At 33.6% G+C, this 19326-nt stretch overlaps 1 protein-coding gene across 2 annotated transcripts in view; it reads left to right on the forward strand.

Moving 5' to 3' along the window:
* LOC144966212 (uncharacterized) overlaps positions 1-19326 on the forward strand; it is an 89259-nt gene that overhangs the window by 56710 nt on the left and 13223 nt on the right. For both annotated transcript variants that reach the window (XM_078902388.1, XM_078902389.1), the window contains exons 37-50: positions 722-975; positions 3138-3273; positions 3574-3663; positions 8983-9024; positions 9601-9776; positions 10107-10158; positions 10352-10393; positions 11310-11446; positions 12771-12861; positions 13287-13700; positions 14874-15049; positions 15604-15655; positions 16246-16290; positions 17352-17491. In XM_078902388.1, the coding sequence (XP_078758514.1) occupies positions 722-975; positions 3138-3273; positions 3574-3663; positions 8983-9024; positions 9601-9776; positions 10107-10158; positions 10352-10393; positions 11310-11446; positions 12771-12861; positions 13287-13700; positions 14874-15049; positions 15604-15655; positions 16246-16290; positions 17352-17491 (1847 nt within the window). The remainder of the gene's footprint in view (positions 1-721; positions 976-3137; positions 3274-3573; positions 3664-8982; positions 9025-9600; positions 9777-10106; positions 10159-10351; positions 10394-11309; positions 11447-12770; positions 12862-13286; positions 13701-14873; positions 15050-15603; positions 15656-16245; positions 16291-17351; positions 17492-19326) is intronic.

The following is a 19326-nucleotide window of genomic DNA, read 5'->3' on the forward strand; positions in this document are numbered from 1 at the left end:
TTTGTTGGAAAATAATCAAGTATAAATCATTTACCATATGGTAAGCTGTATTCATGATGAAACGAATATTTTTAAAGATGGCTGTATTTGTTTGATATTTCAATTTAAATGTAAGAGAATTTCCAATCTTATTGTAACTGAATCTGAATTCAGGATCTTTTCTACAGTTTTTTCTTAAAACCATGTCTTTAGGATCCTCTTCGTGTATAGATTACAATGTTTGTCGTATAATAATGAATTAAAATTCATATTCCATTCGGGTTCATATTTTACCGCTTTCTCCAAAAACAAAGCAACAGCAACTTTACTTTCATCGAATCTTGAGTCGAATTGCAGGTACTACTATTTTAGTTTTAAAAATCAGGACTGGAGTTGTAACCTGATATATAATGGAAATTTTTGTGATTACCCTTAAATGGGGTAATTTTGCCTAAAGGGGAAACATTGCCCCTGTGAATTTGGAGCATTTTGAGTAATCTTTGCTTTTATAAAAGTATTTTCATGGTTAAAAGATTTGACTTTTATCAAAAGAAAATATTGACATAAAACAAACTATACTCTTATTGTTCCATAATTAAGGAGACAACGTTACCCTAGTTCACGGGATAAAATCAATCCCATCACTAACGAATAATTCTTTAGGTCATATTTAAATATCTTCTACCATTATCATTTTGATCAAAGTAAAAAAATAATCTTGTCTTTTGTCTTCATTTCACAGTTGTTTGTGAGGATGGTTATGAAAAGCTGACAGCACCTAGATTTGGGCCTATGGAATCTGAAAACGTCGACTTTGGCATTAAAAATATGATATATACACCTCAAGATCCTGCAGAGGAAGCTGTTATTGTTTTTGGATTCAAGACAGCAGTGGAAAAATCTGACCTTCAACAATTGTCCTTCCGTCTTGAAAATGTTAACTCAGTAGCTGTGAAAGAATTTGATGAGTCTGGTGCTGTCTTGACATCCAAAAATGTAAGTTTGACTAAAAACAAATTAATTAAATGTAAGTTTTCTATAGAATTATAAGTATAAACATAATGTTTTGAGTGTATTTTCCACTTTCTATTTTATTCAATATTTATTACTTATCGACATATATCAACAATTTTATATTATCACATAATTTTTAGTTTTCCTCATAAAACTTTATTTTGCTTTTGACCAACAATTTATAAAAATATATTGCTAATGTCAAATCTATGTAGCCTACATACATATCTCAAGTTGAAAGGAGACAACAATTGTTTTCATAACAAAACTATGAAAACAGAAAGAAAATATATTTTTTTTAAAGTGCAAAAGAAAAACAAAATAATTTACTGGGAAGGACAAAAGTACAAAGAGATGTAATGATTAGAGTATACTTGTAAAAGGGGTCATGCTCCATAGCTCTAAATGGCTCATCAGTGCAATATTTGGAATATCAATAAACATTGAACTTTTTTTATGACCAACTAAACAAAGTGATTGAAATAGGACTGGTAACGATGGAAATTTTAATGTGATTGGATTTTGAAATTCGATGTGATGAGACCTGGATTAATGATTTACGAGATTAGAAAGGAGGAGGATCAAACAAAGTTCAAGAAAGCAGTCCAACAAAGTCAGCAGGGGCAACGGACAACTTTGGGAAATGGGAGAATACAGAAGACCTGCTATGCCCTCTCTGCAAAGAGAGATAAACAAATGAACATGCTCTCAGCTCATACTAAATTGCCAAATTACCCTAGGAAAAAGCAGATATATACAGGATGACCTAACAAGGTTCTCGGAGAACTGGTTTTAATATTCGATCTTGACCCTATGGCCTATAGTCTGATGTGGCTAATACTAGAGATTTTGTACTTAATTTTTCTCCCTACAAGACAATATGATGAACAATTTCCATTTCCACTTTTGTCCTAAAATCTCTCTATATTATCCTAGACTGCCCATTGTCAGATATTTATTTGAAATTGAATCGAGTGTGATGATGCATTTAAAGTGCCTTCCTGAGGACACATTACAATGCCAGTCACAATCTCCCCGGCCAGGTGGAGTTGTCGTACCAGTAGTGTCGCGGGTTCGAGCCCCCATAGCCGCTGCAAAGTTTTTATTCTCTGTTGTCTTCTGGCACTTTCCTACTCACTTCATTTCTTATCATTATAAACATAAGTGTCTGCTCCACTCACTTTTCTGAATTAAAAGTTTTCTCAAACAAACTTAAATCAGGCCTGACTTAATGCTCCATCTGAAACATCCAAACAAATTATCATAATTGATCTGACAGTGTTATTTAAAAAACCAAATGGGTGATGCTCATCTATTAAGTAGTGAAAAATGCAGACTTTCCGCAATATCTTTTCCATAATAGCTATAAAGTCAAAGTATTCGCAGTTGAAGTGTAGCACAAGGGTCACGGGGACATCAATATATAAACTTTTAAGTTAGCTTAATATCATTAGCAGATGAAGAATGAAAGCATTTGAACTTTTAGTGAAACCGCAGAGAGAGCTCTCATTGGATATGGATAAGGGGGAATAAAAGCTAACTCGACCAATAGCATAAGGAATAAATCAATGATTTCACGTCGTCACTGGAAATAATGGTGTAGTGATTAGTAGCACACAACAAATACACCAAAAATTTTTTTAAAATAATGATCAGAAGGTCATTGGTTTAAGTCCTTGTTTCGCACTTTTTTAAACAAGTAGAAATTCACCTAGCAGATTTAAGAAATTAAGAATCGAAAAACTTGTTCAAAGGGGGGTTTCTTGTCTGAAGACTTTCTGCTTAGGCTCAACCTACTAGGTTTCTTATTACCGTTATTACACAGCTGGATGATAGAAAATTTTAAAGTATTGATGACTGGGTATATAAGATTATTATTTTAGATAAGGATTGACTTAAGATATATCAAATTGAATGCTTTTAAGAAGTATGCATGCACTCGTCCACATATAAGGTTTAATGATGAACCTATGATGAACCTTTAATGATCCTATTTTTTATGAAAGCACAGTCTGAAAACAAATCCACCAATTAACAACCTCTATTTTGTGGAATAACACCAATTGAAAAAGCTGCTTTGAGATAAATTTTACTAATTACATTGAATTTAAGAAATATACCATAAAACATTATTTGCTCTTTAGATCACCCCAGATTCAAGCGGCTTTATCTTTGATTACAAACCTGCATACTCCAAAGAAGTGAGGAATGTTTCCTTCAGTTTTTCTGTCAGCGCATCTTCCAGCATTGAGTATCTTGGGGCATCTGGATGTGTTAAAAGTAAGTGGGAGTCACATCCATTATTGCTATTTTTTATGTCATGTAATCAGTTCCAAGCTTCTTGTAAAGAATCCATAGGCAAATTATTTTTAAGTTATCATGACGCCAAGTAAAAATGTTTCAAACTTTTCTCTTCTAAATAGATAAAAGCATATTGAGTTGTCATTTTATAGACATGTTTGTATCAAAAATCCTATTTCAATTTGTAAATAAATACAAATATCGTTTTTTTTTATCATTGAAATATCATAATTGAATTACTCATTGTTACATTTAATTATCATTCTGTTTGATTTTCAGTCAAAATTTGTAAAGAAGGAAAATGTCAAGGAATTTGCATGGAGGACATTAAAGATAAATGCAATTCTCCATGTCCTCCATCTTACTGCTGTAAGTAAACAATCATTTTCACACAGCTACTTTCTGCCAGAAAATTGAGGACACAAAATTCACTAATTTGAGCTTTTCCATTCTATTTGATTTTCTCGTTGTCGTTGAAACTTTTTATCAAGTATTGTAAAATGACTAGGCTTTGAGGACTCAGTGGAAGAGAAAGGACATAAAATTCTAATACAATGCTTCTTTTAAAAAAAAAATAAAAAAATTGAGCATTTATATAGCGCAATATCCACTTAACGTGCTCAATGCGCTTTACAAGGGGTCCCTGGTCAACAGCAACATTTAACATGTAGGACGAGACATGACGCCTGTTAGGCGATATTACAATTTTTCGGACAAAGACAACGCTGTTAACGGCCAGGTACTCATTTTACACCTGAGTACGGTGAGAGAATGTGAGTAAAGAGTCTTTTCCAAGGACTCAACTATGCTTGAGCAAGGCTCGAACCCAGGACCTTCCGATCCGAAAGCGAGTGTCATACCACTAGACCACATAGCCGTACTTAAAAATTGAATACCAAGTTGTCACAAAAAGACATAAACAAAGCAAATAATATTTAACACATTTTTCACCTAGTTATTTCTATTCCTTAAAAGTCAAATTGATGGCATGTTTTTTTTTCGGAATATCACCTTTGAAATGAATACCCTGAATAATCTTATGTTACTGGTCAATTGGCCCATCTCTGTCACTGTCATCCCTATTTAGCCACATCCTGTGACTATTTCTTTCAAGGTCTTACTTCACTTCTTCTCTCAACCTTTCAATCCATTATTTTTACACGGACATGTGAATAGAATTGGTAACCATAGACCAATAATGCACATTTGTGACCCCACTACTCCAAGCGCCATTAAACCGGGATTTGGAAAACGAAGATAATCTGTTTTAAAGTGGAAATGGTCAAAATTATCAAATTTCAGTATTTGGTTGTTTCAGAAACTACAATCATTTTTGTACATAAAAACATATAAATTCAACATAAATAATAATGATAAGTTTTATAAATTTCAAGTTTTAAAATTCAACTGCAAGTGACACATTCGAAACGAGAATTGACGTTCACTCTGAGAACTACTCTTTCCAAGGCTTAATAATACTGAATCCTTTCCTCTATCAATAGCATCTAAGATATTACATTAAAGTGTATGTCTTTATCAGTCTCAGACAAAGCATGGCTCATTTCACAGTTTCATGGTTCAACCAATAATGAAATTTAAAAACTGTAAACAAGTCTAGGTTTTTCCTTAACAACCTTACAAAGGAAAGATTCTGATTGGTCATTCTCCTGTCGGCCATTAAAATGCCAGGTGTGCGTTATCACAAAGTCGACAGGTGTGTGTATGTGTGTGTGAGAGTTTTTTGTGTGTATTTTGATGCACACCACGTGCTACTATTTCTTTGTCTAGCTGCATTGGTTAATGATAGAGGTGACGGTCCTGTGTCCCTCTTTCTTTATTCATGAAATTATAGCACACGTTAAGACTTTATTAGGAACAACATGGAAAAGTAGAGAGCGGTGGGGGCTGTCTGAAGTCTGGGATCGTGAAAATACTAATGAAAGGGTGATAATTGAGAGGCTTCAAATGGGATCAAAAGAGACAATGGGCGTTTTGGATACAAAGCCTTCTTCAGCACAATAAACAAAATAATGTTGAAAACAAATAAACTGAATGGAGTGTAAATTTATATCGTCAATACTCAGTGGTAGTTGGAGTGTGAATGAGGCGTGAGCGTGGCATTGCTTTGTGAGTAGAGTCCCTAGGGTGTGATAGAATAGATACGATAACAGATGAGAACGATAGATAGCTAGAAGGACAGATGAATTTGAATAAGTAGATAACTAGTAGGTAGAGGGATATATATGTAGATAGATAGCTAAATAGATAGATGGATAGATAGATAGATAGATAGATAGATAGATAGATAGATAGATAGATAGATAGATAGATAGAAAGGTAGAGAGTTATATAGATAGATAGATAGAAAGGTAGACAGATAGATGGATAGATAGATAGATAGATAGATAGATAGATAGATAGATAGATAGATAGATAGATAGATAGACAGAGTTGTATTTGTAGTAGTATGAACTGTGGTTGTAGTAGGGGTGGTAATAGTAGATGCAGTAGTAGTAGTAGTAGTAGGAGGAGGAGGAGGAGGAAGAAGAAAAAGAGTAGTAGTAGTAGTAGTAGTAGTAGTAGTAGTAGTAGTAGTAGTAGTAGTAGTAGTAGTAGTAGTAGTAGTAGTAGTAGTAGAAGTAGTAGTAGTAGTAGTAGTAGTAATAGTAGTAGTAATAGTAGTAGTAGTAGTAGTATAATAGTAGTAGTAATAGTAGTAGTAGTAGTAGTAGTAGTAGTAGTAGTAGTAGTAGTAGTAGTAGTAGTAGTAGTAGTAGTAGTAGTAGTAGTAGTAGTAGTAGTAGTAGTATAGATAGATAGATAGATAGATAGAGAAGTGAAAAGAAGATAAGGACAAACAGCGAAAGAGAGAGAGAGAGAGAGAGAGAGAGAGAGAGAGAGAGAGAGATGTCTGTTTTGTCATGGGGGAGCGGGGGAGGGGGGTGTCTTTTCAGACAATCAGCAATGTGGGTGAACGCCAAGAAAAAGTGGAGAGGAGAGTTGAATATAGCTGATGGTTGACAACAAAGGGTGGCGATCACTCGTGACATGTTATAAACATTTGAGGATGCAATTCAAAGAAGAAGATGTCAATGACATGTTTTCATGTAAGGCATTACAAAATAAACCCCACCCCCTCCTCTTTAAGCTATCATCTGACTCAAAATGGAAACAATGAATGATTTGACCAGTCCCATTTATTTAATTGCAATCTCATTGGTCAATATGTTTCCAATAAATTGACTATGACTTACTTTGAAACAAAATGCTTTCTTTAACTATCCCTACAATTCTTTTCTCCACCTCCATCCTTTGCTTTATATCTATTTCACTCTCTCTGTCTCCCTATTGTTACTTTCTCACATACAAACACACACATACACACACACACACACACACACACACACACACGCTATTTCCCTCCCACCCTCTTAATGCACAAGCAGTCTTGACTCTCCCCCCTCCCCTCCCCTCTCGCTTCTCTCTCGTTTTCTTTCTCTCTCTCTCACACTCTCTCTCTCTCTCTCTCTCTCTCTCTCTCTCTCTCTCTCTCTCTCTCTCTCTGTGTGTGTGTATGTGTGTGTATCATGTATGTGAATGCGTGTGTGTGTGTATGTATGTGTGTGTGTGTATGTGTGTATTTTACTCTCTTATATTTCTTTTCCTTTTTAATTCTCTTTCTTGATTTTCTTTCTCTGACCACCCGGCTTTATGAGTTTCAAAACTGTACTTTGAAATAATAAAGATTTTTTTTTACTTTTGCATTTTGAAATCGTATTTCTTCTATTAAATAAGAAAAAAATGTCACATGATTAATTCTTTCTTCATTGATTCTTTAATTAACTAACAAAAATTCTTCAATAAGTGAACAATTTAATAAAATTGCTGGCTTTGTTTTGGTGTTTTTTTTATTATTTAAAGGATATCTTACGCAATAATGAATAACTACAAAAGTAACAATTGTATTATTTCAAAAATTTGTATGCACATCATAATATGTTAACTCTAATCTCACGTCAAATTTTGCTACTATCGTCAAATATTCAATGCCCGTATCCAAGGAGTTATCTTTGCCCATTGATTCGACTGTGCGTGAGACAGGCGCCTCAATTCAAAGTCGATTTCCTCAAAACCTGTTTTTTATATTCTACCTACTTCAAATGATCATATATTGGCAATTAATAATCAGAATTTTATAAACGTTGGCATCAAATATTTAGGCATAAAATAAGCTTTTACTGTGTGCCGGATTTAATACCGTTTTGAGGCCCGGGGCGGGGGGGGGGGCACATTTTTACAAATCTATCATTATACTCATACTCTAACACTTCCAAAATAAATCACGTTATATAATTTCAATCAATGTGACACCGCAAAACATTCCATTGCATCATTACCTTCAAACGCTTTAATTATTCATTATTACCCACGATGTGGGAACTGACACAAAACTTACTTGCTCATCCGAAACATAGTATGAATCCATCCTAAATCACATAATGTGCACTCTCTCTCTCTCTCTCTCTCTCTCTCTCTCTCTCTCTCTCTCTCTCTCTCTCTCTCTCTCTCTCTCTCTCTGTGTGTGTGTGTGTGTGTTTTTGCTTAAATAGAAAAGAAAAATTACAAACACAGTTTATGAAGTTTTGAAGTCATCCAGTTTACCAACATGTGTTTCAATAAACTCCATGTAAACAGTAACGAACAAATTCTTACACAGGTTGTTACAGTTATGAGTAGGGCTGTTCCTACCCGGGTAATTTATTACCCGGGTATGATCCGGGTAATAGTTCCCAATTACCCGAGTACCCGGGTACCCGCCATGAAAAGGGGAGGGGGGGGGGGGTGGCTGATATGGCGGTTTTTTTTTGTTTGTCTGTTTGGTTTTTGTTTTTTTTTTTTCTTGTTTTTGTTAAGCTTATCTTTATTTGAACAAACTGTAGAAAAAGATATAACAAAATATTAAGAATCAAAACAAAAAATAAAGACTTCGCAACAACTCAACGATTGAGAAAATCAAGGCAAAAAGCAAAAGGGGTATAAAAAAAAAAACTTCCTTCATTAGCAATTCTTGTTAAAAAAGATCAACTTGTCAATGTGGCTTTCACCGAGACAGCTTCTCTTAGCACAGATCAGTTCTCCCGTTTTTGAAAACACCTTTTCAGAAGGTACACTGGTTGCTGGAATGTTCAGTAATTTTTTGGCTTCTTGGCTCAAGCCAGGGAACAAGGCTTGGTGTTTTTTCCACCACGTTAGAGGGTTGTCTTCACCTCTTTTTACAAGGGGCATCTCGAAGTACCTTCTCATCTCTACGGTAGGTCCAGTCACATGTTGATTGGATCTTTTCTTGAGATCATCTGCTTGTTTGTCGAAATTTGATTACGGATAGTTTTTTTAAAACTTAAATATGATTGAGGATTCTACCCGGGTACCCGCACAGCCCTAGTTATGAGGCTTATTTGATTAACTGGCTTTCTAATCAACAGCTTTGATAAAGTTTTACTTGAAGAAGATGAAACAGTTTTAGATTTTAAGTATTGTATACTTTCATTTTTATCTATAATTACTTAGAAATGTTCATGATGTAAAGAGATAACTTGGTATCATATAATTTCCTTTGTTCTGTTTTGATTGTTTAAAAAAATATTTTTCTTTGTTTTTTTTCATTTTTAATTATTTTACTTTCTGCAGCGACAACTCCCACAAGGACTACAAGCACCATTAGTTCAACAGGTAATGTAAAAAAAAATGTTTGGAACATCAACATGAATCAAATGGTCGTATTATATTAAAAGACAGGAACTTTAGCTAAGGTTTTTATCCAAAAATAAATTTATTCAACGATTACAGAATATTTTTGCACATATTGTTATTGTGAAATTAGGTGTAAATTAAAAGAATGTTTTGGTGCGCATGAATACAAATCCAACGTTTTTAGTTTTGGGTCAAATTATTATTCAAACAGAAGGAGAAAGATGCAAAAATGGTTAATAGAAGTCATTTGGTTACGTAATATCTCATAATCTTACTTGGAGGGGTAGAATAAACGTGTTCTTTCATTTCTTTGTACTTATTAAACTCGTTATATTTTTATCGTGCAATAACACATACTCGTAAGCTCATTGTGTTATTGGGCACAATAAAGATAACTTGTTTAATAAATACAAAAAGAGAAAAGAATCGTATAATATCTGATGGCCGGCAGATTCAAATCAAGTCAACCTGTGCATGTGAGTCAGATGATCTACCGATTGAGCTATGGTCATCTCATATATTACATTCATAATTTATACTATTTTATACTTTCAGTTTGTGAACATGTGGAAGAAACTGAAAACATTGAAAATGGCATTCCTCCTCTTTTTGGTACGACTAAATTCTTGTATCCTATTGAAGTTCAAGGAGAGGATACTGTTGTTTTAGAGGCTTCCTGGAACTATGTTGATGTACCAAGTTATGTGTTGAGAGAAAAGGAGAACACAGAGGTATTGCTAAAGTCTTTATTACTGACACAACTCATATAAACTATATTGAAAAGTGTATATTTGCATGAGGTGTATGCACTGCTATTGTAATCGTTATTGAGGGGTTGATGTGCAAAATGAATTATAATTATTATCATCATCATCGTCATCATCATCATCATCATCATCATCATCATCATCATCATCATCATCATAATCGTCGTCGTCGTCATCGTTGTTGTTGTTGTTGTTGCTGTTGTAGTTGTAGTAGTAGTTGTTGTTGTTGTTGTTATTATTAATGAACTGATGATATCAACCTTATGTATTTTCATGTCAATTTCCCATTTTTAGATCCTTAATGGTGAAGGAGGCAAACAAGCTTTCATTGTATTTTTGAAAGAAGGTAAATGCACATATGTTGGACATTTTAAAGCTAAAGTACGTTTTAATAAATGACAGGTCACTTTTCTAATTGGATAAAATAATTACTTTGGATATTATAAAATTTAGAATTAGTATGAATATTGTTCTGTGTTTACAAAGCGAATTGGGATTTTAGTGGGGGTTAACAAATACTTTTTAATTTCTTCCCTCAGATGAACTAACCACGAATCCACAAACGGCAGAATCTATTCTTAGTAAGTCATGTTTTAGTATATTTCATCTGTAGTAGTTTGTCAAAATGAAAGGTGTGTGATTTTTTTAACATTAATAAGTATTTTTACGAATAGCGTTTGATACTAAGTTAGATTAAACAATCAAAGAAACCGCCTAACACATAAGAATGTATTAATACATTAGAATTGTGTCCACTTATACTTTCTGATTGTATAATTTTGATTCCAATTTTTTAAAAATTCATATCATTAATGGTTTTAAAGTTGAATTAATTGATGTCATGTCTATATTAGATAATTTATTCAGCTTGTTTATGAGGATAATATGTCAATATTTATCATTTTCAATGTTATCTCATTATATTTTACCTCAAGAAATGAAGTGAATTGGAAGGTGACGAGGACAATAGAATATACACATTTTGCGGCGGCAATGGGGGCTCGAACCCGTGACTTTACTGGTATGGCAGCTCCACCTGGCTGGAGAGAGCGTCGCTCTACTGTGTATAAGCTGGTGGATAGCTCAGATAGTAGAGCCATGCTTTCCCCGGCCAGTCGCAGTTGTCGTCGGTTTCGACCCCCCATCGCCGACAGAAAATTTTTATTCTCTATTGTCTTCTGGCACTTTCCTACTCACTTCATTTCTTGTTATTATCAACATAAATGCCTGCTCCACTCACATTTCTATTTTTAACTCATACTCTAATGATACCTGATGATTTGAGGGACAGCAACTTTTAACATATTATTTCGAATGATTAAGCAATTTCTATTTTGAGGCTTTGGTAAATTCGACAAATAACTATACAATAAATCTTTGTGGTTGTTTCAGATTGAAGTGATTGTATGCTTTCTTCTCTGAGATCCGTTATCATTACAATATTAAGTTTTTTAAAAAGTCTAATGCATGCTTTTAAAAATATTTTCTATTATTCAGATAATTTTGTACCTGATTCAGCATATGAGATTATGAAAGATGGCAAGAATGCAATCTTGGTGATTGGAGATACTTTGAAAGATGTCCGTTATTCATCGCTACTAAAAACTAAAGAATTTATAGTTCTTGATATTGAGGTAATACTTTATCACTGAGTTCCATTATGTTACAATCAATAATCTAAATCTTGAAAACTGGGTGGGGTCTTCCGACCTCCCATTGTGGGCAGGTCACTTGCTGTGTCTTCTATCCTCAATATGTGTTTTCCCTTTCCATGTTGACCTCTGTCCTTGTTCTGGGTTGAGATTGCTCGGGGAGTTTTCTTGTCCTGGTGGGGATTTTTAGCTGGGAGGGAGACAGTCAAATGTATAATACCTCTTTTGAGAGATTTTATTTGTATCCTTGGAATTCATCTCTGTTCTCCTGTATAGTTCTATTGTAATTATTAGTTTTGAATATTGTATATTGTACTTTGTAAATATTTGAGTGTATTCTCTAAAGCTGGATCCTTTGCTTGTGGCTGGATAGGCCTTTAGGTAATGTTAAAATGTGCACATTTACGAATTCCTTGTGGAATCTTCTGTTTGTCATCTTTCTCTTGGGTGCTTTTAACCTCATATCTACTTTCATCAATCACCTTCCTTTTTACTGGTTCTGAAATTACTGAATAGTGTTGCAAGCGCCGTAAATCCCCTAAAACATAAAAAGAAAACAATCATGTCAATGCTATGAAAATATTTGATTTTACTTAAAACCTTCAGCTTTCCAGTATTAAAAGACAATGTGGAAAAGATTAATGAATAGTTTGTATATATATATATATATATATATATATATATATATATATATATATATATATATATATATATATATATATATGTCCTACTTTGAAATGGTCTTTTAAAAAGAAGTTATATGATAAAATGAAAATGAATGTTCGATGCTCGCTAATCTATGGAGAAATACAGGATAATACACATTGCACTTTTCTATTTTTTACCCTTTATTTTTTTTTATTTTAAAAGGTGTCAACAGAATGACGGCCTAAAATGTACAGAATAACAAAATCCTATTTGTCACATTATAAAAATGCGACTATTTCACTAAAATTTACCACTCTATTAACAGGACAGTTATTAAAACACAAGTAGCCTGGGACAAAGTACCTTTGTAAAGAATATTGCCCAAAAAAACATGCATGCAGAAACATAAAATGATAATTACCACCAAATTCAGATGCAAACATGAAAATATGATAATAATCACCAAGATAAGAAAATAGCTGATAAAAAAATTACAAACCATCTAATTTTGACTTATTTTGACTAAAGTGCATTAAGAATTGGTCATATTGACAAGTGTCATCTTAAGATTTATCCTTGTCTATAAGCCTTTTTGCGCATAGATATTATTTGCATAGTGCCGTTTTGTGACTTAAATTCCCTTGCCCAATATTTTTAGGAATATAAGGGAGAAACATTTGTGCCTGGTAACGATGATCCAAGTTTTCTTATTGCTGAATTTCCTGGAACAATTACGAGGAAAGTGTGTAGTAAGTATTGTTTAACTTGAGATTAGATATTTCATCAATAAAATGTGTGTGTGTGTGTGTGTGTGTGTGTGTTTGTGAGTGTGTATGTATTTGGGTGTGGAAGTGGGGGAGCATTGTTTGTTGTTGTTGCTGTTGTTATGTTTTGTGTGTTGTGTTTGGACGACTGTAGTCTCACATCTATAATCTGGTAAGGTAGGTCGATGAGAGAGAGAGAGAAAAAGAGAGAGAGAGAGAGAGAGAGAGAGAGAGAGAGAGAGAGAGAGAGAGAGAGAGAGAGAGAGAGAGAGAGAGAGAGAGAGAGAGATGCAAAATATTAAGAAAGTATAAAAGGTGTAAAAGTGCACATAATCTTGAATCTATATAAGTAAAGAAGAAAGGGTTCACATCCATGCTATCAAACTGTCCTATAATGTTCATCTATTTAGAGGAAGGAACAACTCCATCTGGAACAACATCATCTGCTCCATCTGAAACCACATCCTCTGCTCCATCTGGAACGACCTCATCTGCTCCATCTGGAACAACATCTTCTGCTCCATCTGGAACAACGTCCTCTGCTCCATCTGGAACAACGTCCTCTGCTCCATCTGGAACAACGTCCTCTGCTCCATCTGGAACAACATCTTCTGCTCCATCTGGAACAACGTCCTCTGCTCCATCTGGAACAACGTCCTCTGCTCCATCTGGAACCACATCCTCTGCTCCATCTGGAACAACGTCCTCTGCTCCATCTGGAACCACATCCTCTGCTCCATCTGGAACAACGTCCTCTGCTCCATCTGGAACAACGTCCTCTGCTCCATCTGGAACAACATCTTCTGCTCCATCTGGAACAACAGGTAGAAAGATTTGACACTTTAGTTAGGACTTAAATACTTATTTTCAATCGCAATGTCAACAAAAAGAAAAAAAGAAAACCCCAGCTCTCTATAGAAAACAAATTTACCTGCAACCAAAACCAAAGATACTTCTGTCATCAATGGATGAGCACTCTGTCCTGTTCGGTTAATAATTCAAAGGATTAGTGAGCATGGTTAGTAATAGGATGGGTGACCTTTTTATATATTATCTGGCCACAGTCAGGGACAAATCTAATACAAATTCTATCAGTCAAGTTAATTTATATTATCTAAGACCAGATGCACTCTCTTTTGAGTTTGAACAAAGCAATTGAATACTGTTCAGAAAAAAGTAATCCCACAAGCCGTTTAGTGGAGTAAACCCCATGTTTTATAACTTTAAAGGGACCATAACAAATGCTTGCTATTCTTTGGATGCAATGTTAAACCATTGCAAAGTACTTTTCATGAGATCTAACAGACTCTGCTAGTCAAGATTTGTTGAAGGACGGTTATCCAGAAATGAAAGTATTTTATTCTTGTGTTAGGTTAGCACTCTAATAATTGAAAGATCCGGGCCCCCATTGAGTCTTACTAAATGAAGTGAAAGTGTTAGTTTGATTTATTTGATATGTGTATATATGTAATATTTTGTCACATGAATATTATGTAACTAAGAAAATTTATTTTGAAAAACTTGAACTTTTATATAGAACAATATCCTCTTAATGTGCTCAAAGAGCTTTACAAGCTGATTGTCTGAAAGACACCCCCTCCCCCTCTCCGCCATCTTCCTTTCAGTATACAAAGAAAACATGATAATATTCCAACCTTCTATAGGAAACATTTCAACTTCCAACAAAAACCAAAGACAATGTCAAAATGACCCTTTTCTGCTGAAGACGTCATAGTCAACCCCCAAAGGGTGCACGGTGTTAAAATTTATATAAATAAAAAAAGTCAAAACTTGAATAAATTCTGCACATATGTCCAAAAAAATGTTTGATGAAATCTTACACAGATCTTGAGTTATTGAAACCTGAAATGTGTCAATAATAAAAATAAACACACTGTATTTAATCATCATTGGGAGCACATCAATTTTGTCGACTGTTACATTCTTTTTATTAAAATGAAATATAAAACTTGTATTCTATTTATTTTTTCTTACAGTTTGTGATTATGACGTAAAGGAGTATGAACTTGTAGAAGAACAAGAGCCAACATTTGGAGAAATGGGAAACTATTATTCATTGCCTTTTCAAGGTGATAAACAAATTCTGGAAGCTTCTTTGACAGCCTCTGGAATTGCTCCATTGTATCTTGCGATTTACAAAACTGTAACACAGGTAGGTAATAGTCAATTAATATATTTATTCATAGTAATTCAAACTCTTGACTCTTGAAAGGAGGTTAAAGAATGTATGTCTCTTTCATGACCAAGTGGGTTTAGTGGGATTGATCTCAACAGAGGTGTCACAACTGTTATCTTATCACAATAGACCACAGGAGTCGACGTAGTCGTAATAGTAGCAGTAGTAGTAGTAATAGTAGTAGTAGTAGTAGTAGTAGTAGTAGTAGTCGAAATAGTAGTAGTAGTAGTAGTAGTAGTAGTAGTAGTAGTAGTAGTAGTAGAAGTAGTAGTAGTAGTAGTAGTAGTAGTAGTAGTAGTAGTAGTAGTAGTAGTAGTAGCAGTAGTAGTAGTAGTAGTATTGTAGTAGGGCTGGTGGTGGTTGTGGTGGTGGTAGTAGTACATTATTCAGTTGTATGATGCTTTGTTGACCTACAACTCTCGGTTGTAGGAAACTCTTAGCAATTAGAATGTTTCTAGACCTATTATTAAAGTTATGCCATTGATATTTTAAGCTAGAGATTTTGTTCACGCCATCATTTTTTTTTCTAGTTCTTCTCGGGTGAGGGTGAACAACAAGGTTTCATTGTGGAACTTGAGGATGGTAAGTTACTGATAATATATAATTTTTATGTCCCGTCCTACATGTTAAATGTTGTTGTTGACCAGGGACCCCTTGTAAAGCGCGTTGAGCACGTTTAGTGGATGTTGCGCTATATAACAAAAAGCTAAAAAAAATGCTCAATGTTTGAGAAAACAAATCAAATGGGTTATAGTAGACATTATTTCAATTATATTTATATTTTAGAGCTTCAGAAAGCAAGGAATATATTAACAAAGGTTTTGTACTAACTTCTTGTTGCCATATGGACAGGACGATTTAAATTAGATCCAATCACTTTTAACATGAGCAGTTGACAAGCTTGAATTCTCCTTTAATTAAAAGTTGCCATTTTTTGAATTGTAACTTATAAAGGATTATATTATTTTAATTTTCTTGTATATCATTGTATAAGACTATGATAATTCAGCTGCCGATAATGAAGATGATAAGAATTATGATGAAGTCAGTGAAATAAATGTTTGAAACAATTAGATTGAAATGTTACAACAATTATAGTTCAATGAATAATTATAAAGATAAAACAACTCGAAGACCAACACTTCTTAACAATCATTCTATATGTTCTTTAGATGAAAGAAGCTCTTTCAATCCCGCACAGAACGGAGCAGTTATTGGTATGTAGACCAACTATATTTATATATTTATTATTCATTTATATAAACCACACGGAAGCATTACATTACCTTGCATTTCAGTTTGTTAAGGTCAAGTATATTTCATTACTTTATTTTATTGCCCTCACCATTCATGCTGTTTTTAGTATTGTTGTGGTCAGGCCTGAACCATTTTTAGTTTTTAATTCCTTTATCAATGTACACTATGTATAATACCAAAACAGCCAGGTGTCGATTTCAATGTATGAAAATTGAATTGGATACTTAATTCATATGCTATCCAATTGATTTGGTAGCAGAGCATGTTTAAATATGTGGAAAAAAATATTAAAAGAATAGAAGAGAAGTGTTTTAATGTGAAACTGAATGAATGTTAAAAAATGAAAGAGTCTGTAAAGCTTCTCTTTGGAAGATGAGCTCTCTTTTATTATCACAGTATTTTGTAATGGAGCAATTTCAAGTCATGAATGCTATTCACAATTTATGATGCAGACTATGGATTTGAAAAGAAGTTATTGATTTTAGTGGATGGGAACTTGTTAAATGCCAATGTTTTGATATTTATGATTACCCCGATACCAATTATCTCAAAGCATATTAAAAATCAAAATGTCCCTATTTTTGCAAAATGTGTAGAATTTATCAAAATGTTATGATTTGTTTTCATATTCATCTCATAATTAATTAGCCATTATGGCATTATAAGTAGAAGCAGTGTAAAAATTGACAGAAACTCTTGAATAAATTTACACGATTTGCAATAGCTTTTTATAGATTAACAAATGCTGACGACTTATCATCACCATCTATTTAACGTGTTTCATCTATAAGTTTAAATGATATCGAACTTACTGTAAATGTTTAATTTGGGGGGGGGGGGTGTTTTTTTTTTCAAAACATTGTCCTGCATCATGATTTTATGACAATGTTCAGAATAGTTAATATTACTGTCTTAGAATGTATTGATGAGACCAAAAAAAATCAAAAACAAAAAGAAACAGTTAGATTATTTCAATGATATTCATTATGTATGCAATATGTGCAAACTTACATCCTCACAGTTGGTTTGCAGCCCATTACGTCATTTGATATTGAGACTTCGGAGGGGAAACCTGTCATATTGATCATTGGAACGGCATTGAAGGGCCTTGATTATACAACACCATTGAAGAATAAGAAATTCCATGTTGTTGATATTAAGGTGAATATACCAATTATATAATCGTTATTGATATATGTTTCTGTATTCATTTTATTACATCATATATGAAGGCAGTTTATTAATATGGAACTGGGTATATAAATTATAATCACAGGGCACAGATCTAATTTCTTTAACGTCTTCTCTTGGACATAAATCTACACATTTCAACGATGTTTGCGTCCTTCGACTCAGCAATTCAGCTCCTCTTGTCTGATGGCCATCAGGAAATTCTGTAAAATTTATTGCAGCTCTTCAGTTGTGCGAAAAAATTGAGCACTTTTATAGTACAGTATCCATCAACATGCTCAAGCGTTTAAAAGGGGTTCTAAGTTAGGACCAGACATGGTTTCTGTTAGGCGATGTTGCAATATTTTGTTGGACATAGACAATGCTAACGGATAGGTACTCATTCTACACCTGAATATTATGAGAGAATGTGAGTAAAGAGCCTCTTCTTAGTACTCAATTATGCACTGCTCTTAGCAGGACTCAACCTCTGGACCTTCCGATTCGAAGGTTAGTGTCATATCACTAGACCACACAGCCTCAAACCGAAAGCTTTGGTCTTTTACACAGAAACTTTCTTCTACTTGAATATAAGATATAATTAGATAGCAATAAATTAAATCTGGAGAGTTTGCTGGATTTCTGTTACTTGTTTTTCAGCAAAACCATTTTATACGTTTGTAATTCTCCTTGTACCTGTGTTGAAAATAAGATATCAACTGTCAGATCTAACACTGTTACTGTGTGCATACTTTGTTTCGTAATTTTAATCAGAACTACACTGCCATTTATTTGACTGACCTTGTGATACATAATCATGATTAACATTAAACAATCTCTCTGCAATTTAAAAAAAGTGAACAAGAACTTAACTCCATTTTAATCTGGTTTTGTATTTATTGGTCATGGCCAATGCTGCCATTTAACAGCTGTTGCACACTCCAGAGAGTTGAATTCTATACATGTCTAATAAATAGTCATTATTATTATATTCTTCCTATCTCTGGAGTGGTTCTTCACAAATTTCAGTGTTCTTTCTGCCTGTGATCTGTAAACCACTCATTCGGTTTTTGGTTTTGCAGACTGTCTACAAATCTGGAGTTATTTTGTCTGAGATATATTTCAAATGAAAAAGAGAGTTAAATTTATTCGTACCATGATATAAGATTATAATTGGCACCGACATTTAACGTCTTGGGAAGAATACAAAAATCACATAGAACTAATTGCGACAAATATGAAGGATATGATAGAACTGTCGTTTAGTTTCTAACCAAAATCCTTTACAAATGTAACGCTGAACAATGTTTAATGAGTTAGGTTACAATCAATATATTCTGAGTTCATATTGACTTTTAGAACAGTTTGATTCCAGTCAATATCGTCTGATTAATTATTGACTATTAGGCAAGTTTGATTACAGTCAACATAGTCTTGATTTCTTACTGACTGTAAGTATACTTTGCTTACAGTCAATATAGTCTTATTACTTTTTGAAAATTACAACAGTTTGGTAACAGTCAACATAGTCTGATTTCTTATTGACTATTATAACAGTTTGGTTACAGTCAAGATATTCATGATTTCTTATTGACTATTATAACATTTTAGTCAAAGTCAACATAGTCTTGATTGCCTATTGACTATTAGAATATTCTGGTTACAGTCAATATAATGTGATTTCATATTAACTATTATAACACTTTGGTTACAGTCAACATAGTCTGATTTGATATTGAATATTAGAACAGTTTGGTTACAGTCGATTTAATCTGATTTCTGAATGACTAATAAAATTATATCTAAATACATTTTTGATTCAGACG

Source organism: Berghia stephanieae, chromosome 2 (assembly GCF_034508935.2).
Source record: "Berghia stephanieae isolate SIO BIC M18660-M18661 chromosome 2, UCSD_Bste_1.3, whole genome shotgun sequence".
NCBI lineage: Eukaryota > Metazoa > Mollusca > Gastropoda > Nudibranchia > Aeolidiidae > Berghia > Berghia stephanieae.